Source organism: Lagenorhynchus albirostris, chromosome 1 (genome assembly GCF_949774975.1).
Source record: "Lagenorhynchus albirostris chromosome 1, mLagAlb1.1, whole genome shotgun sequence".
In the NCBI taxonomy this organism is placed as follows: Eukaryota; Metazoa; Chordata; class Mammalia; order Artiodactyla; family Delphinidae; genus Lagenorhynchus; species Lagenorhynchus albirostris.
This window is the reverse complement of record NC_083095.1, coordinates 54572067-54597922: the sequence shown is the minus strand read 5'-3', so window position 1 is coordinate 54597922 and position 25856 is coordinate 54572067. Positions and strand designations below refer to the sequence as shown.

At 35.6% G+C, this 25856-nt stretch overlaps 1 protein-coding gene across 1 annotated transcript in view; it reads right to left on the bottom strand.

Moving 5' to 3' along the window:
• Positions 1–25856, bottom strand: part of MIS18BP1 (MIS18 binding protein 1) — a 54919-nt gene continuing 29063 nt past the window's right edge. The window contains exons 9-14 of the mRNA XM_060142899.1: positions 19058–19221; positions 13008–13168; positions 10835–10983; positions 5993–6080; positions 976–1030; positions 1–791 (exon numbers count right to left, since the gene is read on the bottom strand). Coding sequence (XP_059998882.1) covers positions 688–791; positions 976–1030; positions 5993–6080; positions 10835–10983; positions 13008–13168; positions 19058–19221 — 721 coding nt within the window. The 3' untranslated portion in view covers positions 1–687. The remainder of the gene's footprint in view (positions 792–975; positions 1031–5992; positions 6081–10834; positions 10984–13007; positions 13169–19057; positions 19222–25856) is intronic.

The following is a 25856-nucleotide window of genomic DNA, read 5'->3' as shown; positions in this document are numbered from 1 at the left end:
TAATATGCTAAAAGAAGTTTATTTCTAAAGAAGCTGTCTGTCTGAAAGGAAAAGTGTTTACTATGACATGACATAGTAACTTGACTCCTTACAGTAAAAGAGCTATAACCTGAATGTTTGTCTAATCCAGTCTTTTAAATACTGAGACCAAATTTACGCCATGTCTGCTTAAGAATACAACAAAATCTGTTCTCTTATTCTACCTAATAAAAATACTGAAAAAGCAATAAATTAAATTTACATAGGTTTCATGAATATGCCAATCACAAGTTTTAAGAAAAACAATCAGGAGAAAGCTTGTCAAATGGTTTAAACAACATGTACTGATAACTGCAACATTAGATCAACTCTGGCTTTTATACCAAGTGGTGACAACTGGTAACCTAAAGTTTTCATGAACTCAGTAGCTACCAATACAATCTATTTTTTAATTCTCCCCCACCTCGCCCCTTAAGGATAGCAACATTTTCTTGAATGCTTCTGAAAAAATCTGTATGGAACATGATTTTCTTAAAGTAAACAGACTAAGATGTTTATGAGAGACATCTATATATAACACATGAAACCTATGAAAAAGAGTCTGCAATTTCATATGAAGCTACATTATAAAAAAAAAAATACATCCTTCAAATGAAGATACAGATACACTGCTTCTTGATAAACATCCTGGAAGTATTCTCATTTTTACTATGCAGAATCAGAGTTCGAAAAATAAGAATCTTTCTCTTCTTCCTCTAAAGACTCCATAGCATTAGTGAAAAGTTTTCCAATACCAGAGTTTTCTGCTAATTCTGTAAAGAGAAGTTTAATAAAAAGATTAATATATTTCTAAAAACAATTTCAATGAAATTGAAAATAACAGGAAACCAATTGGTAGATCTGCCCACTTGTAAGCAATTAATTTTAATACTATGTTAATAAAGAGACTACCCTATAATAGAACAGAGCTACAAAAGAAAGATGTAAGTATATTACCTTTGTTAAATGGGGTTTTTCTTCTTGATGGTGGAGTTGAAAAATCACTTTCAATCTACAAGAGAGTTCATATTAGCTAAGTGATGCCTCCTCTGAAGCCTGCTTCATATGTAGACAAAATTCAGCATGCTTTATCCCAATAAAACATTACAAACTAATGCTACAGTGGTTAAAGGATAGCCTCTGAAAGTTGCCAAAATCTACTGAGTACTTATTCCATTACACTAGCAAAATTTGAATTCTCTGTACTTTAAATTCTTGGCTAAAATAATAATTTATATGGCAAGTTTTAAGTATATAATGCATGCTTATATATACATCAGTGCTTTTTAAACTACTGGCCATGACTATCTTTAAAAAATGAAAATGAATAGAACAGAAAAGAAAATATGACAGAGTATACCCACTGTACTAAGGATAAGTATTATTGAAAGAAACTTTAGATATACAAACTCGTGTTCATAGATTGCCATGGAAATGTATTTTTTCCTGTGAAATGAGTCAAAACACTATTACAACATTTAGCCCTCAAAAATCATTCAATGAGATAAACCAGTATCATCATGATCAAGAGGAGGAACCAAGATGGGAGAACAGAAGGACATGAAACTCACCTCTTCCCACAAATACATCAAAAATACATCTACATGGGGAGCATTTTCTCAGGATAGCTTACTGAACACTGACAAAAGGTATCAGACACCCAGAAGTGCAAGAAATATCTCCATATAACCCAGTAGGATGAAACAAAAAATAAAGGAATTGGGATGAGACCTGCGGCACTGGGAGGGAGCTGGAAAAGGGGAAACGTTCCCGCACCCTGGGAAACCCCTTAACTGGTGGGAAGATCAGCTGGGACAGAAAGGGAGCTTCATAGGCTTGGAAGAGAGCACAGAAGCCAGCTGGTGGCAGGCAGAACAGAGACTAGCACAGAGGATCTGTGCTACCTCAGTGTGTGTGTGTGTGTGTGTGTGTGTGTGTGTGTGTGTGTGTGTGTGTGTGTGTGTGTGTGTGTGTGTGTGTGTGTGTGTGTGTGTGTGTGTGTGTGTGTGTGTGTGTGTGTGTGTGTGTGTGTCTGTGTGGTGTGTCTGTGTGTGTCTGTGTGGTGTGTGTGTGTGTGTCTGTGTGTGTCTGTGTGTGTCTGTGTGTCTGTGTGTTGGGAGGGAGCAATGGGATGACCGGGTTGGGCTTCAGAGGACACACCTGGGGAGAGTACGGGGGTTGGCTAAACGGAGACAGCCTGAAGGGGCTGGAGAGTAGTTAGTTATAGGGCCTCAACCGAGGGTGTATGTGGAAGCCAGGCCGCCAGGCAGCTGTAGGCTTTGTGTGTGACTGCACGCAGAGGCAGGGCTGGGGTCTGGGCTGCTTCCATAGCTCCCATGGTGGGTCCAGGTATGTGACTGCTGTGGTCCTGGTACCTAACTTTAGTGGATCTGCGCTGGCAGCTTTGTGAACACAGTGTCTGAGGGACGCCACAGCCGACTACCTGCATTCCCACGGTGGAGGCGGGGCCAAGGGCAGTGCCAGTGCCAGTGTACTTTGTGGGCTTGCACAGGTGACACACAGAGCATACCCCCCAGTGGACAGCTCGAGCAATGGAATACTCAGTGGCTCTTCTCTCAGTGGGAGAGCTCCAGTTTCACCTACCTCACACTGCAGCTCAGAAACGGATCTAGGGGCTTCTATTCCAACAACTGGGGAGCAGATGCTGCCCCCAACAGGGCTGTGACAACCAGAGAGCAAAGAAGAGACCCTGCTCAATATCCAGTGCAGGCTCTAGTCACTACACGAGTCATACCCCCTATGAAAAGGACCCCGGCCAGCACACACTGAAGGAAAATGCAGCAGGCATCCCTACTAGAAACAGCCCATGCACCAAAAATATTAGACTTATGCAGGCTACAAAGGGATGCTCCCACATAAAAACAGCCCTTCAAGGCCATAGTAAATAATTATTTCTCCTAAGCTCACAGAGTCAGAGAAATAAAAGTAAAATGAAGAAGTAGTGGAACCACTCCCAATTAAAAGATCAAGAGAATTCTCCTGAAAGAACAAAACAGACCTCTTCAGTCTAATAGACACTGAGTTCAGAAAGGAAATAATGAAAATACTGAAGGAATTAAGAAGGGCTATTGACAGAAATGAAGATTACTGTAAAAAGAAACTAGAAACTATAAAGAGGAACTAAGAAGAATTGGAAAACTTATTTGCCGAGATGAAAGCTGAGCTAAAGGCAATGAATAACAGAATGAATAATGCAGAGGAACAAAGAAGTGATCTGAAAGAATAAGAGAAATCACCCAATTAGAACAGCAGACAGCCAAATGAAAAGAAAAATGAAACCAACAGAAGAGACCTATAGGATAATATAAAGCATGCCAATCTACACATAACAGGGATCCCAGAAGGAGAAGAAAGAAAAAAGGATATTGAAATGTATCTGAAGAAATTATGGTTGAAAACTTCCCAAACCTAAAGAAGGAAACAGATATCCAGGTACAGGAAGCACAGAGGGTCCCAAACAAGATGAACCCAAACAGACCTACACCAAGACATAATTAAAATGGCAAAAGTTAGAGGATTCTAAAGGCAGCAAGAGAAAAACAAAGATTTAATTATAAGGAAACCCTCATAAGGCAATCAGCTGATTTCTCTACATAAACATTGCAGGCCAGAAGGGAATGGCAGGATATAAAGTCCTGAAAGGGAAAACCCTGCAACCTAGGATACTCTACCCAGCAAGATTATCATTTAGAATAGAAGGAGAGATAAAGAATTGCTCAGACAAGCAAAAACTAAGAGTACACCTATCCTAAAGGAAGACCTATCCTAAAAGGTCTTCTCTAAATAGAAAAGAAGCAAGAATCTATAGGAAAGAGAAAATCACAATTGGAAAGTAAATCAATTAAATAAGCCAGGACACAGACTAAAAAAAAAAAAAAAATCAAAAAATTTCTGTGAAAGTGATGATAACCACAATGAACAGCAAAAGGATTAACATGAAGATGTAAAAGAAGACATCAAAATAATAAAAATGTGGGGGAGGAGAGTAAGAAAATGTACATTTTTTTTTTCTAGAATGTGTTTGAGCCTATATGACTACCAGTCTAAAGCAAGTAGATATAGGAAGGGGTTAACATACTTGAAAAACAGAGTAACCACAAATCAAAAACATACAATAGATGCACAAAAACCAAAAAGAACACAAGGATAAAGAAAAACATCAAACTGCAAAAGGAAAATGAAAAAGGGACAAAGAAGAAATATAAAATCAATGGAAAAACAAGGTTTAAACAGCAATAAATTCATATCTATCAATAATTATCTTAAATGTCAATGCACTAAATGTTCCAATAAAAAGACACAGAGTGGCAGATCGGATAAAAAAACAAGAACTTACAATATGCTGCCTACAAAGAGACTCACTTTAGGGCAAAGAACACACATAGATTGAAAGTGAGGGGATGGAAAAAGATATTTCATGGAAACGGGAATGAGAAGAAAGCAGAGGCCGCAATACTCATTATCAGACAAAACAGACTTTAAAACAAAGAAAGATAAAGAAGGACACTATAAAATGATAAAATGATCAATACAAGAAGAGGATATTACACTTGTCAATATATATGCACCCAATATAGAAGCACCCAGAGACATAAAACAAATACTAACAGATATAAAGAGAGAAACTGATGGGAATACAATAATAGTAAGAGACTTTAACACCTCACTCACATCAATGGACATATCTTCGAGACAGAAAATCAATAAGGCAACAGAGATCCTAAATGATACAATATCATCATGATCCCCACTTCATACCACATATGAATAAAATGAGATTAGAAAGCTCAAGTAGCTTGCCTTGTCATAAAGCTGGTATGGAGTCAGACCTTGAAATCAGAAGTTTTAATACTAAATCCTTTGTTCTTTCTATCCTCACACACTCACTGGCTACAAATGAAACCAAAATTTCATTCTTGTAAGGAATGGACTGGAAAAAGAAAATCTGAGAAACACTGAGAGGGCATCTGCCCACACCTTCAATTATGGAGTAGAGGTTTCTTTTGAAGAATTTAGTCTCCAGACTGATTTTAAACCAAGGTTCCCAGAGGTACCTACCATTTCCTGTGGACAAATAAAGCCTACAAAGATTAGGTCTGATTAGGTAATCCTAATGTTAAGTTTAGAGACTCTCTGAGAGGAACTGTACTCTAGCAGGTGTGCAATATAAATATTTCAGTGTGGGTGAGGGAGAAAGATGGCCATAACCTGGTCAGAAGGAATATACCCTCAGGGAATAAGGTAGTCTCCCATTTTACCTCCATCCAGAAATTATCATTCTCTAAGAATGGCTATTTACTTTGAGGAAATTTGAGGTGAATTAGCTTTTCCAGAATACTTATAGTTTTATCTGGATATAAATTATTCAGATTAAAATCAGAAATTAAAAATTTAAAAATTAATTCAAGAGGATTCTCCTAATCTTTTCTCAAAGGGATACAGATCACTGTAAGGCAATTTTGAATTATAATTTTTTCTGTAATTAGATTTTGAGTTAAATTTTTTTCTGTTATTGACATACACACACACATAAAATCAAGTAGCTGAATCTGAAAAAATTTGAAACCATTTTGAACCTGCAGAGGATTTAATGAAATTTCTTATTCTATGACAATCACAACTCAATTAGTGTGGATTATTCCCCAATCATTGAATAGATATGCTTTTGTTTTGTGTGAAATGTCTCTAACCTATATGTGTTCTTTCCACCCTGCCAGACTCCTCAAATGAAAATTCTCACCTTGCTCAAATGCTTCAGTCTATGAGCTGCCATCCATAATCCTACAGCACTTAGGTACTTACCTCACTCATAGCCTCATAATTTACTTGTATTAGGCTGTAAGCAACTTGAAGGCAGGGACTGTTATATAACATAACTACAATAATTTGCCATATATTATAGTTGTTCAATAGGTATATGTTGAATAAATGAATGGTGAATAAAAATACTTACTGTTTTTTTCTTGATATTGCCCCAGACAGTGCCACCTTTACTTTTATGGGTTTTTTGCATACGAAAAACATATTTATCACAGTCAGCCCTGTTTAAATATAAAATAACAGGTCAACATTAACTACCATACTTTTATCCACAGGTTGAACAGCAACTGACAAAATGAATTTAAAATGTTTCAATATTTTAAAAGTACATTTTCTTTTCCATTTTTAAAAAGGCAATCATGTACCAATGGAAATAGACAAAATGCTTCAATCTAAGACTGTTTTGGGAAATGATGGTTTACCCATTGTCTTTTGTCCCATTTGTGCTCTTTCCAATCTCTATCTTGCTGCCTGTCTTTTCTAAAACTCACAGACTTCTTGTCCCTTGATTCGCTTTTGTTATACCTTTCACTCCTTTCTCTTATTCATGTCTTCCTTCCCTCTCCAGATTGAATCTTAAAAGTTGATCATTTTAAGGATAAGTCTGGTGATGAAAGCCCTCAATTAATTTATGGCTTCCAACTGTGTTTAGTCTTCAGTTCAGCTCATAAGCCTTTTATTTCTACATAGTTACATCTTTCTTATATCCCCCATACCAACTAAGAATTTTTTTTCATTTCTTTTTACCTTACCTCTCTCCCTTCTCATTCTTTGCAAATAAGCTTGACTCATAATTTACAGATGAAAACTGAAGCCACATGTAATGTTGTTCTCAATTTCCCCAACAATTACTTATGACAGTAAATCCAGCTGAACACCAATTCTAATTCTCTCTTTTGGCTTCAAGATCCTATATGATTGACTATCCTTTCCTTTATGACTATTTGGGAGCAACCTTAAAGGTATGACGTGTAGAAATGTGTAAATGTGTGACATATTAAGATATTAATGTGAACCACAAACTCTGCTGCATAGCAGGTGAATAATCCTAGCCAGTGGTTCAGGATCAGCATCTCATGGGTCTGTTGTCCTGAACAAACCAGAGACTTGGGGATTAATAAAAAAAACTGTTTTGTTACTTAATATTGTTATGAGAAGGAAACTAACTGCTAGAGTTGGTGAAGTCAAGAGATTGAAGAGGTCTAGGAAACTCATATTTTAAAAATAAAGAAGTTTTAGGAAATATATTCTTGATATAAATGAGCCCACCATATGCTCTATAAGAAAAAAAAAGCCATTTTCCTTAATTATAAAAGTGATACATATAAAAAAATAACGTGACAACCTGTATCAGTGTAATTCTACAATATAGAGATAATGGCTGGTGATATTTTTGGTCAAGAAATTTCCTTTCTCTTATGAATACATGTTATGTAAACTGGGATCATACTGTATGTAGTTTTATTTCTTAGCTTTTAAAAATTATCCACTGAACATTATGTCATTAAAAATTCTTGAAGGCATCATTTTAAATTGTTGTATATTATTCTATTATATGGACAAATCCTAATTTATTTTTAAAATCTATTTTTTTATTTTTGGCTGCGTTGGGTCTTCGTTGCTGCATGCGGGCTTTCTCTAGTTGTGGTGAGCGGGGTACTTTTTGTTGGGGTGCACGGGCTTCTCATTGCGGTGGATTCTCCTGTTGCAGAGCAGGGGCTGTAGGCGCGCAGGCTTTAGTAGTTGCGGCTCGTGGGCTCTAGAGCATGGGCTCAGTAGTTGTGGCACACAGGCTTAGTTGCTCCACGGCATGTGGGATCTTCCCGGGTCAGGGCTCGAACCTGTGTCCCCTGCATTGGCAGGCAGATTCTTAACCACTGCGCCACCAGGGAAGTCCAACAAATTCTCATTTCTTGACTTTCCTTACTGTTGGACATTTAGGTCATTTCCAAATTTTCAGTATTGTTTTGTGGTGAACATCTCTGTTCATATAAATGTGCATACATACTTGCCCAAACCTCATATTTCCTCAGAAATAAAATTCAAGGGCCAAAGGGATGACTATTTTAAAGCTAATGATTTGGCCAAAGTGCTTACCAAAAACTGTGTCCAAAATTATATGCTTCCCAGAAATAAACCCACACACCTCTGGTCAATTAATCTTCAACAAAGGAGGCAAGAATATACAATGGAAAAAAGTCTCTTCAGCAAGTGGTGTTGAGAAAGTTGGACAGCTACATGTAAATCAATGAAGTTAGAACACACCCTCACACCATACACAAAAGTAAACTCGATATGGCTTAAACTCTTAAATATAAGACATGACACCATAAAACTCCTAGAAGAGAACACAGGCAAAAACATTCTGACATAAATGATACCAATGTTTTCTTAGATCAGTCTCCCAAAACAACAGAAATAAAAGCCAAAAATAAATAAATGGGACTTAATCAAACTTACAAGCTTTTGTAGAGCAAAGGGAACCATAAACAAAATGAAAAGACAGCCTACAGACTGGGAGAAAATATTTGCAAATGATGTGACCAACAAGGGCTTAATTTCCAAAATGTACAAACAGTTCATACAACTCAACCACAAAACAACAAACAACCCAATCGAAAAATGGGCAGAAGACCTAAATAGACATTTCTCCAAGTAAGACATATAGATGGCCAACAAACACATGAAAAGATGCTCAACATCACTAATTATTAGAGAAATGCAAATCAAAACTACAGTGAGGTATCACCTCACACCAGTCAGAATGGCCATCATCAAAAAATCTACAAACAATAAACGCTGGAGAGGGTTTGGAGAAAAGGGAACCCTTTTGCACTGTTAGTGGGAATGTAAGCTGGTGCAGCCACTATGGAGAACAGTATGGAGGTTCCTCAAGAAACTAAAAATAGAGTTGCCATATGATCCAGCAATCCCACTCCTGGGCATATATCCAGACAAAACTATAATTCAAAAAGATAACATGCACCCCTGTGTTCATTGCAGTATTATTCACAATAGCCAAGACATGGAAGTAACCTAAATGTCCATCGACAGATGAATGATAAAGAAGATATGGTACATATACAAAATGGAACACTACTCAGCCATGAAAAAGAATGAAATAATGCCATCTGCAGAAATATGGATGGACCTAGAGACTGTCATACAGAGTGGAGTTAAGTCAGAAAGAGAAAGACAAATACCATATGATATCACTTATATGTGGAATCTAAAATATGACACAAATGAACCTATCTACCAAACAGAAACAGACTCACAGACATAGAAAACAGACTTGTGGTTGCCAAAGGGGAGAGGGGGTGCAGGAGAGATGGATTGGGAGTTTGGGATTAGCAGATGCAAACTATTATATATAGAATGGATAAACAACAAAGTCCTACTGTATAGCACCGGGAACTATATTCAATATCCTGTGATAAACCATAATGGAAAAGAATGTGAAAAAGAATATATATATGTATAACTGAATCACTTTGCTGTACAGTAGAAATTAACATTGTAAATCAACTATACTTTAATAAAATAAATTTTAAAAAATTATATGCTCAATATACTTTCACCTGCACTAAATACTAAATTAAAAGTAAAAATAATTTGTGGATTGCTAGGGAAAAATTATGTTTTCGCTGAATAAATGCAAATTAAAATTTCACTAAGCTTCATGAGAGTACTAAGTACTTTTTTTTTTTTCAGTCATGATCATCTGGCTTCTATCTCTCACACCCCATGGAAATTGCTCTTAAGATCAGCACTGGCCTGCTTAATTGCCAAATGAATAGCCTATTTTCAGGCCTCATTTTCCATTTTTTTCTCTGTGTTATATGACTGTTGGCCACCCATATGTTTTCTTAATTTTATTTATTTATATTAAAAAATAATGCTTATATTCAAATCGTGTGAAATTCAAAAAAGTATTCCTCTTATTTGTCCCAAGCTATCTTAGTTCTTCTCCCTAAGAATCACCAATGTTTTCAGTTGCTTATGTATCCCTTCAGAGATATTTAATCACATAAAAGTAATTATGTGATTTTAATCACATAAAAGCAATATATTTAAATCACATAAAAGCAATTGTTTTATATTTAATCACATAAAAGCAATCACAAGTATATACACACACACAGTCCTGATTTACACAAATTGTAACACATAATTAACCACATCTAACTTTTTGCATTTAATATATCTTGGACATTTTTAAGTACATAAAGAATTTCTTCATTAATGTCTATGGCTACATAATATATCAGAATTTATTTGATTAGTCCCTAATTGATGGACATTTGTTTCCAGTCTTTTGTCATTATAAACAATACTGCAATGAATTAGTTGTACATTCACAATTCTCGAAGTAGGACTGCTAAGTCAGAGCATATGCATTTATAATTTTGATAGATATCAACAAATTACTGCCTGCAGAGATTGAACTAATTTACCTTCTCACTAGTAATGCACGAGAATGGCTTTCCTTTTCTTGTTTATTTGTAGGAGTGTTATAACAGAGAAATTAGCCTTGTTCCTGTGATGAGTTCCACAAATTCTCTTCTCAGACTGTCATTTGTCTTTTGATTGTTTATGGTGGTTGGTACCAGGTAAAATGTTTTATTTTCTGTATGGTTGACTTTATCATACTTTTTGTTAGTGGCTTCTGGTTCTTCTGAGGTTGTAAAATAATTCTCTAAGGTGTTTTTAAGGTATATTTTATAGTTTAATTCTTTACAGGCAAAACTTTGACCCATCTAGAATCTAACGTAAAGTGTCACTTGTGTACTGACACTATTGAATAACATCCCTCCTTGTGGAAACTGTCCATCCTTGACTTCTAGGAACTATTCTTTCATGATTTTTTATAAATAATGATCACTCCTTTCATTACTGACATCTACTCTCTTCAACTCATGGAATATTAAAAGTTGATGCAGAGAATTACAGTATCATATGCACAAATACTTACCTATTTATAGAGGCTAGCATGCCAGGACTGACATGCTGACACTGAGGAGTTTTTGCCAGTGGAAAGATAACCGATGATGGAGTTGTTGGATTTCTGTCCATATTTGGCAGAATATCATCCTCTTCTTGACTGTCCCGGAAACTTGGTAACTAGAAAGCAAATATATATTACTGACAGGCACTCCTAAAAACGGAATTCTTCATTATCACAAATTGTTTTTTTGGGGAGATGATAAGTTGTTTTCTGTCTTATAATTTCACAACTGACTAAGTAAAAATATTAGTAGGTAGAGAACAGAGCCTTGGCCTCTAAAAAACTTAGTTTCTGTTGTGTAAAACAGAGATAATGGACACACATTTCTAGCACTGTGTAGACCAGGGTCAGCAAATGTTTTCTGTAAAGAGTCAGACAGAAAATATTTTAGGGTTTTGTGGTCCATACAGTCTCTATTCCAACTACTCAGCTCTGCTGTTGAAGCAGGAAAGCAGCCATAGCTAACATGTCTGTGTTACAATAAAATATTGTTTACAAAAAAAGGTGATATGCCAGATTTGGCCTATGCACCAAGTATGCTGACCTCTGTGTAGACAGAACAAAACAAAACTGTAATTGATTTACTATTATGCTTGGTACTAAATAGACAGTCAAGCAGTATTAAACTTTTTGTGTGCATATATTTCCAATAAACAGCAATTCAATCCTTAATTAAGATTTTACTCACCTTTATATTAAAACCTTAGAAACAGTGGACTTCTGCCACAGAAAATGAACTAATTCACTGCTTTCTATTTCTATTGCTTTCAAAATGTTGCTACTGTTGCATTTAGGCCAAAACAAATATAGAACCTGAAATGATGGGGGAATATAAAGGGTACAATGCCTAAAGGACCATGGTTTTTGTGCAAAGAACACAGTAAGATTCTCAGATGGCTCCCTTAAAATACCTTCCTTCATAACCTGTGTAGGCAAAAAGAGAGCTCAGATAATGATGTTATTACTAAATTCTTAAAGCACTGTGTAGCCTTTTAAAATTGGAGATGATTTAACAACATTGTGAAATGGGTAGATGAAAAAATTACCCTTAAGTGTAGCTCACTAAAACAAATCTCAGTTTTTATGCTTAATAGTCCAGTTGTCTATATACATCCATTTCTGCATTACTTTAATCTTAATATTCTTAACATTTTATATTTAGAGTCTACAAAGTCTCAGATTTGCACTTAATATTTGCACTATATTTAACTGTGTTTATGAGGTACATCCTTACTGGATATACAGATTGTTTTCAGCTTTTTGCTGTGAAGATAAATGTACAAGGAGTATCTTTGTGAAGATTTTTGCCTTCTTTTGAATTTCTTAGGATAAACTCCCATGAATAGATATAATCTTTATGGCTCTCATATACTGCCATAATGCTTTCCAAAAGATAAGATTCAATTATGTATACACTGACATATGACTATATCAACATGCCTACTGCTTTTTGTTAGTGAATATTTTAACTTATTTTTTTTAAAGTTCTGTAATTTAGAAGGTATATAATTTACTTTGTTTTCCTTTGATAGCTAGTTAAAATGCTCCTAAGTGTTCATTCAGCCTTTTAAATTTTTCTTGCCTACTTTTTTCCTGTGAGCTTGATACTTTTTATTATTCCAGTAACATCTGAATGAGTTCTTCATATTATACATATTATTGTCTTTATCTGTTGCAAATATTTTATCCCAGTCACTGAAGTTTTTAGTTTTGTGATTTTTCATACTACAAAAATTCTTGTATACATTCAAATCTGTCAATCTTATGCTGTCACTTAATCCCTCCTCCCAATTTACTATGCAGTAGGTAATAATCTTTTCTTATCACCCCCCCTTTTTAAGTTTGCCTCACTGCATATGAATTTTAAATATATATGTTTGGTCTATCTCTGGATTTTCTATTTGGTTCTACAACCATTACTTCTGAACCCCACTGAAGGGGAGACTCTGGCCACTGATGAGAATGGCATCAGAATGCTTCTTATACTATACTATACTTTACTATACTATACTTTGGCATATCAGTGAGGGCTATCAATCCTTGGCCTAAATATTAGGGATGAACACTAACCATATATAAAATGAAAGATATAAAAGTCAGTATAAAGAAAACAATGATTTCATACATTTAAGATGCTTACCAGTACTCTTTGATGCTGCAAAGGTGTTGTACTGAAAAAATCATCATGGTCATCTTTTGGCAACTGTTCCAGAAAATCCCTCATCTGCTGCTTCCTTTTAAGAGTTCCCACTTTGGCAGTTATCTTAATAGTTTGCTTCTTATCAGAATCACTGATCTTGCCTTAAGAGTCAGCAAAACATTTTGATAAGGATTTAGTCATTTATACTAACTGCTCTATAAAGTGAACAGCCTTTGCAAATTCTGAATTGTGTATTTACATTAAATAAACTCAGTCTCTGTTGTTAATATTTCCAAGCCTCTAATATAACAAATGATTCTTTCTACACTGGGATCTGCGCAATGTGATCAGATTACAAGACTACTCAGGAAGAAATTATATTAGGATTAGGTAGCGTGAGGTTGAAAAGGTTCTTTACCTGTGAGAAAGGTTACCTCTCACACTTCTCTCGCTGACTACCTAACTTATTGATTTTGCTAAAATATAAACCTTATTGAAATAGGACAGGGATACTGAATATTCCCTAAAGCCTGGTATAGGACTTCTCTGGCAGAAACACTGGCCAGGAGTGTGTACAACTAGGGACTATAAAAACTAAATTTATTCTGAGTTTTCTTATGAATTACTAGGGGGCCCTACCCAAGTGGCCTCAAATTAACTTAGACCCTTAGAACAATAATCCAGTTATTGAAATCTCTGGATCCAACTGCAGATTTCCTAGAACAAACTCAAAGCACAAGGCTGCTAAGGCTACTACTGATGTAAGTAAGTAGCTAGGTCAGACTTAAAAATTAAACATGATCCTTGGAGTTCTTCCTAGCTTTAAAATTTTAAAAACAACAAAAAATACCTATAATAAAACACATGGATAAATAGAAAATACATCTAATGAGTGATCAGAAATTGATACTGATCCGGAAACTTGCATAATCCTTTTAGATAGCCTCATCCACCAGAGGGCAGACAGGAGAAGCAAGAAGAACTACAATCCTGCAGCCTGTGGAACAAAAACCACATTCACAGATAGACAAGATGAAAAGGCAGAGGGCTATGTACCAGATGAAGGAACAAGATAAAACCTTAGAAAACAACCTAATGAAGTGGAGATAGGCAACCTTCCAGAAAAAGAATTCAGAAAAACGATAGTGAAGATGATCCAGGACCTCGGAAAAAGAATGGAGGCAAAGATGTAGAAAACGCAAGAAATGTTTAACAAACATCTAGAAGAATTAAAGAACAAACAAACAGAGATGAACAACATAATAACTGAAATGAAAAATACACTAAAAGGAATCAATAGCAGAATAACTGAGGCAGAAGAACGGATAAGTGACCTTGTAGACAGAATGGTGGAATTCACTGTCATGGAACAGAATAAAGAAAAAAGCATGAGGAAAAATGAAGACAGCCTAAGAGACCTGTGGGACAACATTAAATGCAACAACATTGGAATTATAGGGATCCCAGAAGGAGGAGAGAGAAAGAGAGGACCCAAGAAAATATTTGAAGAGATTATAGTCGAAAACTTCCCTAACATGGGAAAGGAAATAGCCACCCAAGTCCAGGAAGTGGAGAGAGTCCCATACAGGATAAACCCAAGGAGAAACACGCCGAGACACAAAGTAATCAAATTCGCAAAAATTAAAGAAGAACTGAATACAGCAAGGGAAAAACTACAAATAACATACAAGGGAACTCCCATAAGGTTAACAGCTGATTTCTCAGCAGAAACTCTACAAGCCAGAAGGGAGTGGCAATGATATACTTAAAGTGATGAAAGGGAAGAACCTACAACCAAGATTACTCTACTGGGCAAGGATCTCATTCAGATTTGATGGAGAAATCAAAAGCCTTACAGACAAGCCAAAGCTAAGAGAATTCAGCACCACCAAACCAGCTCTACAACAAATGATAAAGGAACTTCTCTAGGCAGGAAACACAAGAGAAGAAAAGGATCTACAAAAACAAACCCAAAACAATTAAGAAAATGGTAAAAGGAACATACATATCAATAATTACCTTAAACGTGAATGCATTAAATGCTCCAACTAAAAGACACAGGCTTGCTGAATGGATACAAAAACAAGACCCATATATATGCTGTCTACAAGAGACCCACTGCAGACGAAGGGACACATTCAGACTGAAAGTGAGGGGATGGAAAAAGATATTCCATGCAAATGGAAATCAAAAGAAAGTTGAAGTAGCAATACTCATATCAGATAAAACAGACTTTAAAATAAAGAATGTTACAAGAGACAAGGAAGTACACTACATAGTGATCAAGGAATCAATCCAAGAAGAAGATATAACAATTATAAATATATATGCACCCAACATAGGAGCACCTCAATACATAAGGCAACTGCTAACAGCTTTCAAAGAGGAAATCGACAGTAACACAATAATAGTGGGGGACGTTAACACCTCACTTACACCAATGGACAGATCATCCAAACAGAAAAATAAGGAAATACAAACTTTAAAACACAATAGACCAGACAGATTTAATTGACATTTATAGGACATTCCATCCAAAAGCAGGTTACACTTTCTTCTCAAGTGCGCACGGAACATTCTCCAGGATAGATCACATTTTGGGTCACAAATCAAGCCTCAGTAAATTTAAGAAAATTTAACTCATATCAAGCATCTTTTCTGACCACAAAGCTACGAGATTAGAAATCAATTACAGGGAAAAAAACGTAAAAAACACAAACACATGATGAGGCTAAACAATACGTTACTAAATAACCAAGAGATCACTGAAGAAATCGAAGAGGAAATCAAAAAATACCTAGAGACAAATGATAATGAAAACACGATGATCCAAAACCTATGGGATGCAGCAAAAGCAGTTCTAAGAGGGAAGTTTATAGCTATACAAGCCTACCTGAAGAAACAAGAAAAATCTCAAACAATCTAACCTTACACCTAAAAGAATTAGAGAAAGAAGAACAAACAAAACCCAAAGTTAGCAGAAGGAAAGAAATAATAAAGATCAGAGCAGAAATAAATGAAAAAGAAATGAAGGAAACAACAAAGATCAATAAAACTAAAAGCTGGTTCTTTGAGAAGATAAACAAAATTGATAAACCATTAGCCGGACTCATCAAGAAAAAGGAGAGGACTCAAATCAATAAAATTAGAAATGAAAAAGGAGAAGTTACAACAGACACTGCAGAAATATAAAGCATCCTAAGAGACTACTACAAGCAACTCTATGTCAATAAAATGGACCACCTGGAAGAAATGGACAAATTCTTAGAAAGGTATAACCTTCTAAGACTAAACCAGGAAGAAACAGAAAATATGAACAGACCAATCACAAGTAATGAAATTGAAACTGTGATTAAAAATCTTCAAACAAACAAAAGTCCAGGACCAGATGGCTTCACAGGTGAATTCTATCAAACATTTAGAGAAGAGCTAACACCCATCCTTCTCAGACTCTTCCAAAAAATTGCAGAGGGAGGAACACTCCTAAACTCATTCTATGAGGCCACCATCACCCTGATACCAAAACCAGACAAAGATACTACAAAATAAGAAAATTACAGACCAATATCACTGATGAACATAAGTGCAAAAGTCCTCAACAAAATACTAGCAAACAGGATCCAACAACACATTAAAAGGATCATACACCATGATCAAGTGGGATTTATCCCAGGGATGCAAGGATTCTTCAATATACGCAAATCAACAATGTGATACACCATACTAACAAACTGAAGAATAAAAACCATATGATCATCTCAATAGATGCAGAAAAAAAGCTTCTGACAAAATTCAACACCAATTTATGATAAAAACTCTCCAGAAAGTGGGCATAGAGGGAACCTACCTCAACATAATAAAGGCCATATATGACAAACCCACAGCAAACATCATTCTCAATGGTGAAAAACTGAAACCATTTCCTCTAAGATCAGGGAACAAGACAAGGATGTCCACTCTTGCCACTATTATTCAACACAGTTTTGGAAGTCCTAGCCACGGCCATCAGAGAAGAAAAAGAAATAAAAGGAATACAAATTGGAAAAGAAGAAGTAAAACTGTCACTGTTTGCAGATAACATGATCCTATACATAGAGAATCCTAAAGATGCCACCAGAAAACTACTAGAGCTAATCAATGAATTTGGTAAAGTTGCAGGATACAAAATTAATACACAGAAATCTCTTGCATTCCCGTACACTAATGATGAAAAATCTGAAAGAGAAATTAAGGAAACACTCCCATTTACCACTGCAACAAAAAGAATAAAATACCGAGGAATAAACCTAGTTAGGGAGACAAAAGACCTGTATGCAGAAAAGTATAAGACACTGATGAAATAAAGATGATACAAACAGATGGAGAGATATAGCATGTTCTTGGATTGGAAGAATCAATATTGTGAAAATGACTTAACTACCCAAAGCAATCTACAGATTCAACACAATGCCTATCAAATTACCAATGGCATTTTTCACAGAACTACAACAAAAAAATCTTAAAATTTGTACGGAGGCACAAGACCCCCAATAGCCAAAGCAGTCTTGAGGGGAAAAAACGGAGCTGGAGGAATCAGACTCCCTGACTTCAGACTATACTACAAAGCTACAGTAATCAAGACAATATGGTAGGGGCACAAAAACAGAAATGTAGATCAATGGAACAGGACAGAAAGCACAGAGATAAACCCACGCACCTATGGTCAACTAATCTATGACAAAGGAGGCAAAGGATATACAATGGAGAAAAGACAGCCTCTTCAATAAGTGGTGCTGGGAAAACTGGACAGCTACATGTAAAAGAATGAAATTAGAACACTACCTAATACCATACATAAAAATAAACTCAAAATAGATTACAGAAGTAAATATAAGACTAGACACTATAAAACTCTTAGAGGAAAACATAGGAAGAACACTCTCTGACATAAATCACAGCAAGAAGTTTTTGATCCACCTCTTAGAGTAATGGAAATAAAAACAAAAATAAACAAATGGGACCTAATGAAACTTAAAAGCTTTTGCAAAGTAAAGGAAACTACAAACAAGACGAAAAGAGAACCCTCAGAATGGGAAATATATTTGCAAACGAATCAACGGACAAAGGATTAATCACCAAAATATATAAACAGCGCATGCAGCTCAATATTAAAGAAACAACCCAATCCAAAAATGGGCAGAAGACCTAAATAGACATTTCTCCAAAGAAGACATACAGATGGCCAAGAAGCACATGAAAAGCTCCTCAACATCACTAATATTAGAGAAATGCAAATCAAAACTACAATGAGTTATTACCTCACACCAGTTAAAATGGCCATCATCAGAAAATCTACAAACAAATGCTGGAGAGGGTGTGGAGAAATGGGAACCCTCTTGCACTGTTGGTGGGAATGTAAATTGACACAGCCACTATGGAGAACAGTATGGAGGTTCCTTAAAAAACTAAAAAAAACTAAAAATAGAATTACCACATGACCCAGCAATCCCACTATTGGGTTACCCAGAGGAAACCATAATTCAAAAAGACACATGCATCCCAATGTTCACTGCAGCACTATTTACAATAGCCAGGTCATGGAAGCAACCTAAATGCCCCTTGACAGACAAATGATTAATGAAGATGTGGTACATATATACAATGGAATATTACTCAGCCATAAAAAGGAATGAAATTGGGTCATTTGTAGAGACGTGGATGAATCTACAGACTCTCATACAGAGTGAAGTAAGTCAGAAAGAGAAAAACAAATATCGCATATTAACACATGTATGTGTAACCTAGAAAAATGGTACAGATGAACCGGTTTGCAGGGCAGAAATTGAGACACAGATGTAGAGAACAAACGTATGGATACCAAGGGGGGAAAGCAGTGTCGGGTGGGGGTGGTGGTGTGATGAATTGGGAGATTGGGATTGACATGTATACACTGATGTGTATAAAATGGATGACTAATAAGAACCTGCTGTATAAAAAAATAAATAAAATAAAATTCAAAAAAAGAAATCGATACTAAGAACTAGGAAAAAACTATTTCCTACAAAGGTTACCTTTGGAGTTGACTGGCTTTTTCTTGGTGACATGTTTCTGAGATCTTTTTCCTCGGGGATCTTCCATGTATTTCCTCTGGCATTCATGAGCAGATCGAGAACCTACAGCCATAGCCACCTCTGACCAGAAACCAGGTTTGTGCTTTGGAAGAGATGCAAAAGCACTATCGAAGACCAAAAACAGTTAAAGAACAAGCAATTCAACTCAATAAAAAAATAACCTTCTGAAGGGATACTACTAAATCAAGGAGAATTACTGAGCTGAAGGAATTTTATCAAAATCATTCTAGATAACTATTTAGGAAGAAGATAGTATTCTCTCCACTTAATAACCTACTCTAATGCTTAAAATACAAAGATGTAAGTGTACATATCTAGTAGATGCCTTCTATTTTGTTGTAGTCTTATTAAACCTGAAAAACCATGCCCAATCTTTCAACATTTTTTTCCTAAGTCCAACTAATCAGTGATTAGATCTTTGGGGGGACTCTAGCATGACTAACTTTTGTACACTGCTGCACAAATCTTACTGCTGCTAACTATATTGGAAGACAAGCTCCTAGTTTCTATATATTCCATGTTACAAACTCTTATTAAAAAGTGTTACGCTTGCTTTCATTCTATTATAATTTATAGAACACAATATTTTAGATATAATACTTAACTGAGGGAAATGAAAATTGAAATAGAAAAAAACTAAGTCAATATAAGGTAGTTCCCCAATTTAACAAACGAGTTACATTCTAAAATCTCATTGCAAATGATTACAGTAAGTCCCCTACATGTGAATGAATTTCGTTCCGAGACTGCATTTTTAAGTCCAATTTGTTGGTAAGTCCAACAAAGTTAGCCTAGGTATCCAACTAACACAATTGGCTATATAGTGCTATACTGTAATACGCTTATATTACTTTTCACACAAATAATACATTAAAAACAAACACAAAAAATAAAAACATTTTTACTCTTACACTAAAGTACCTTGAAAAGTACAGTAGTACCAGCTACATCACCACTGCTTTTATGCTTGCATCCGGACATCCTGGGCTTGAAATAAAGATACTGTACTACTGTACTCGATACAATATTATACAGTAAAGCACACAAAAGCACAACTACTTGTAAAGGATGCACACACGTGACAGTATACACCAGACATGTGAACTAACTTATGTGACTGGACATGTGAACACGTTCGCATCTTCGGAAGTTCACAACTGAAGGTTCGGATGTAGGGGACTTACTGTATTTAGAACCTGGTATACATATTACTGCCCTCCCCCTCCAAGAGATATTATATATTGTGGTTAGGCTGATAGTTCTGCCAGAAAAGATCTATTTAACTCACGTTAACCTATGCAGTGTTATGCTGGTAAATTTTTAACAACTAGTTCTCTGGGGTTAAAAAGCCCCAATTTGTAGTGTTTGTTTGTCAATTTCCATGTTGTAAATACTCCTATCATGGGTGATTTCAAGTTACCAACATGGAGTAAGAAATGTGCAACAGCACACAATTATAAAGAATTTCCACTACACAGATATGACAGATGTAAAGAACCTCAAGGGCACAGATAATAAAATATAGTAAAATAATTAGGAAGTGATGAGTTTAGAGTTTTAGTTTGTTTCTAATAAATTTATTTAACCTTTAGTTTATATAATTTAATTTTTAATAATGATCATGAAACATTTAATTTGTAAAATTCATGAAAATTTAAGAATCAACTTTTGTGAACAGATATGATCTAACTACAGAATACCACTCACTCGATGCATAAAAGGAGAACAAATACTTATGGGCACTGAACACTTAACAAATGTTCTACCCTTGCATAACTAATCATTCCACATGTGTTCTAAAGCGGAGAACTATAGGGAGGGGGCTCAAGCTTCCCCATCTGTGTACATAGCTAATATTCAAGTCTAGGATTGCCTAAAAGGACTATTTTGTCATAATAAAAATACTTAATGCACTTAATAAGAAATTAGTAATGAACACATCTCCTCTAGTTAATCCCAGATAATTTAAAAAGGCAAATGTAATATCATTCCAGTCCTACTTAAAAATCACTTCATCATTTTTAAGCATAAAAACCGAAATATGATCTATGTGCTTCCTTGCCTGTCTATTCTCATCCTCTACAGCTCTTCCCTCACTTTCTGTATGCCAGTCATTTTGGCCTTTAGTATTTTTAAATATGCTCTCTTACTTTCTACTTTTACATACACTGTTTTACTTTAAAACGTACTTATCATGAATCTTTGGCCTAAATACTTCTTATTTAACCTTCAAATCTTAATTCTAGTATCTGCCTAAACTAAGTCAGATTTCCCTGATAAATACTGTCATAAACTTCTTACAGGGATTATTTGCTAAGTATCTGTCTACCCTACTAGGTTATAAGCATGATGGGGGTGTACAAAACAGTGGGCTGCAACCAAGAATCACTTAAGGAGCTTACAGCAAAATGCAAGCAAGCAAGTAAAATAAGCGAACAGATTCATAGACTCCATCCCTGAAGATTTCAATACAGTAGGTCTGGGGCAGCAATCCTTTGCATTTTCCAAAAGCTCCTCATGTGATTATTTTGCTTTGAAATCAGCATTAGAATTGCTTTACGTTGTTTGTAAGAAAGAGGCATTACATCTAACTGAGTGGAAAGCAGGAATAGGTGATAACAAGGAAATGTTACAGGGAGGAGGTGACATGTGAGATAAAATTTGAAGGATGGATAAAAATATAACAGGTGAAAATGAGGCCATAATATTGGCAAGGAAATGAAGACAAGGAAGAACTACATATGGTTAGGGAATGATAAATAGTTCATATTTATAGAACAGTAAATTTCAAAGAAATAGCTGCAGGTCAAAGCTGTAAAAAACTAGAGAAGCATAAAACCCAAACCCAAACCTGCCATATCTGAATATTTTAATAGTATGCAGTCTAGGCACTTTTTAAACAGTTTAAGTAAAATTGTCTTTTTGGGTATGGTTCTATGAATCTTAACAGATATATAACACAACAGATGGAACAGTTCCATCAGACTGATAAAAATTCCCAGTGCTACCCCTCTGTGGTCCACCACTATAACCACTGGAAATCCCTGATCCATTTTCTTCCTTTTTAGTTCTGTCTTCTCCAGAACATAACATAAATGGAATCATATAGTATGTAACCTTTTGGGCTGGCATTTTTCACTCAGCATAATACCTCTGAAATTCATTCAAGTGGTTACAAGTATCAATAGTTCTTCCTTTTTATTACTCAGTAGTCCACTCACTATAAGATCATACCACAATTTCATTTATGAAGAAAGTATCATGAAAGTCAGGCAGAGAAATGAGCTACGTAAAACCAAACTGTAACATTGTTTATGAACTTCTGGGCTCACACTGCAAATTTTGATATATTTTCTTTGTTGTTCAGTTCAGAATATCTTCCCTTGAGACTTCCTCTCTGACCCATAGATTATTTATAGGTGTGTTATTTATTTTTCAACCACTTGGAATTTTTTGTTTTCTTTTACGGACTTGTAGTTTAATTCAATTATGGCCAGAGAACACCCTTTATATAACTTCAGTTATACTCAATTCGTTAAGATTTGTTTTATGACCTAGTAAATGTTCTTTCTTAGTGAATAATCCACCTATCCTTAGAAATAATGTGTTTTTTCCCTGTTGGGTACACTATTCCAAAATGTCAGCTAGCACAGTTGGCTGACGGTGTTGTTCATTCAGTTCTTGTATACCCTTACTAATTATCTGTCTACTACTGCCATCAATTACCAAGAGAAGAATACTGAAGTCTCCAACTATAATTGTGGATTTGACTCTTTTCAGTTCAGTACTTTCCTTTTAGTTTTGTCAGATTTTGATTCATGTATTTTGAGGTTTTGTTCTCAGGTGCATACACATTTAGGATTGTTAAGTCTTCCTGGTGAAATGGCACTTCTATCATTTTGTAATGTCCTTCTTTATTCTCGATATTTTCTTCATACTGAAATCTTTGATTAGTATTAGTATAGCCACTCCAGCTATCTACTGAATTTGCATGGTATGTATCTATCCTTTCACTTTTAACTTACTTATGTCCTATTTGAAGTGAGTTTCCTTTATACAACACAGTGGGATCATGTTTTTAAATTCATTCTAACAATCTTTTAAATGGTATTTATATTATTAACATAATTAATGTAATTGTTTTTCTTTGTTCCTCCTGTTTTCTATTTCCTTTTTCTGCCTTTTTTTTTTAGTATTTTAATTTATCTATTAAATGTTTGAAGATATGTGTAGTTTTTTAGTGGCTGCTCTGGGGTTTACTATATACATACTGAACAGTCAACTTAGAAGCAGTATCTTACTGCTTCAAGTAAAATCTTACCATCATATAAGCCTCTTCCTCACTTGTCTTCTGTATCACATTTATAAACACTGAAGAACTCCATCATGCAATGCAATATTTGCCTTAAACCGCTAAACATTTACAAGAACTCAAGAGAAGTCTACTGTATTTACCCAGAGTTGCCATCTGTCTTCCTATTCCTCCATTCCTGATACTGACTGCCTCTTTCCTCTCTCATCTCATTCTGCTATTGAGCCTATCCAGTGAGTTTTTATCTTATTTTTCAGTTCTAAAATTTCCATTTGATCCTTATTTACATTTTCTATTTCTTGCTGAGACATTATAAATTTCTGTTCAAGAATGTTTGCTTTTAGTTCCTGAAGCATTTTTATATACCTGCTTCAGAATCTTGTCAGGTAATTCCAACATCTGTGTCAATCCCAGCATTCGCATCTGTTGATTATTTTTTCCATAAGAGTTGAAATTTTCCTGGTTCTTTGTATGCTAAGTAATTTTGGATTATTTCCTAGACATTTTGAATGACAAACCTCTGGGTCTTATATATATTTTATAGAGAATATTAATATTTTTGTTTTAGCAGGCAAGCAACCTGGCTGTAACCTGAGCTATAAATTCCAGTCAGTCTTCTGTGGTTGCAGTTTCAGTGTCAGTTCCATTTTTAAAGCTTTGCAGTGTTATTAGGATATACTGCATGTTGGACACTGGGTGGCTGGCCTGGAAACTGCATGGTGGTCTACCATTTAGTTCAGTTCTCAAAGTCTTGGGTATGCTGTTTAGGATCAGATCCACAAATGGGCAACTCAAGGGTGAGCCCAAAAGTTCATAAACAACTTTATAGGGTTGCTTTCCCTAGGTCCTCCCTCTCTGCAGTCTTTGGTTCCCTAGGGTTCCCATTTTTGATTCTCTGGCAGAAACCTGGGGTTTTAGTTACCCAGCTCTGCTGCACACTTTATAAAATTGTATCTTTCTCAGGGCCAAGCAGAGGACAGAAAGAGAAAATTGCAAAATGGTTTGCCCCACCCTTTTGAGACCTCTACCTGAACTAGAGAGGAAGGTTCCGCACTTTCAGAGTTTTAGGTATGTGTGGGCCCCAAATGATGCTGTGATGCTTGCTCCTGCTGGATTGTATGGGTACTGGGTTATAAGAGAAAGGAGAAAAGAAAAAGAAACAACTGAGAGATTTCCTCTACTGTTTCTGAGTGTTAGTAATCCCCCTTCCTGTTCAAGCCATAACTGAAGGGCTTCTCTTTGAACTCTCTTTGTCTTGCCTCAATGCCCCCTTCCTGGTTTTAGGTGGCCTTGAGTTTAGCTTGGGGGAATATCTAGAGGAAAAACTGGAAATTCACTTCCAGTTTGGTGGTTCTTAAAATTCTAGTCTCCCTCAATCAACCTGTTATTATTTATCTTCCTGAGTTAACAAAAAGCTGTTCCAAGAATTCTGTCCAGGTGTTACAGCTGCAAAGAAACAGAGTGGAGTATGCTTACTCATCTTACTGGGAACTGGCATTTCTGTAGTCCAGGCACTTAAAAATCTCCTTGCATGATCTGAACATACAGCAAAGGTTGACAACTTTTATTAAAGGAAATAATGGGGGATACAGCTGGAAAGGATAACTGAGGTCAACTATTACTCTCAATGCAAGGCAGAAGAAATCTTTATATAATTTGAATTTGAGCAAGAATGCAAGTGAAGGTTTTTGATGTGTCAGAACCACAACTATACATTAAGACTAATCTGGAGTTGTATAAAACAGATTACTCAGATGAACAGAATAAAGTAAAAACACAAGGCTACTTACACAGTTCAGGCAAAAGGCATTAAAGGTCTGAAAAAAAGAGTAGTGTTAAGAAAAAGGCTGTACAGGCATATCTTGTTTTATTGCCCTTTGCTTTACTGTGTTTTTTACAAACTAAAGGTTTGTGGCAACCCTGTGTCAAGCAAGACTATTGGTGCCATATTTCCAACAGCATTTGCTCACTTCATGACTCTGTCACATTTGGTAATTCTCACAATATTTCACACTTTTTCATCATTATTATATTTGTTATGTGATCTGTGATGCTACTCTTGTATTGTTTGGGGTGCCATGAACTGTGAAAATATAAGACAGTGAATTTAATTGATAAATGTTGTGTGTTCTGACTGCTCCACTGACCAGCCATTCCCATCTCTCTCTCTCTCTCCTTGAGCCTCCTTATTCTCCGAGGATGCAAGAGTATTGAAATTAGGCCAATTAATAAGCCTACAATGGCCTCTAAATGTTCAAGTGAAAGGAAGAGTTGCAAGTCTCTCACTTTAAATCAAAAGCTAGAAATGATTAAGCTTAGTGAGGAAGGCATGTCAAGAGTTGACACAGGCTGAAAGCTAGGCCTCTTGTGCCAAACAGTAAAGTTGTGAATCCAAAGGAAAAAGTACTTTAAGGAAATTAAAAGTGC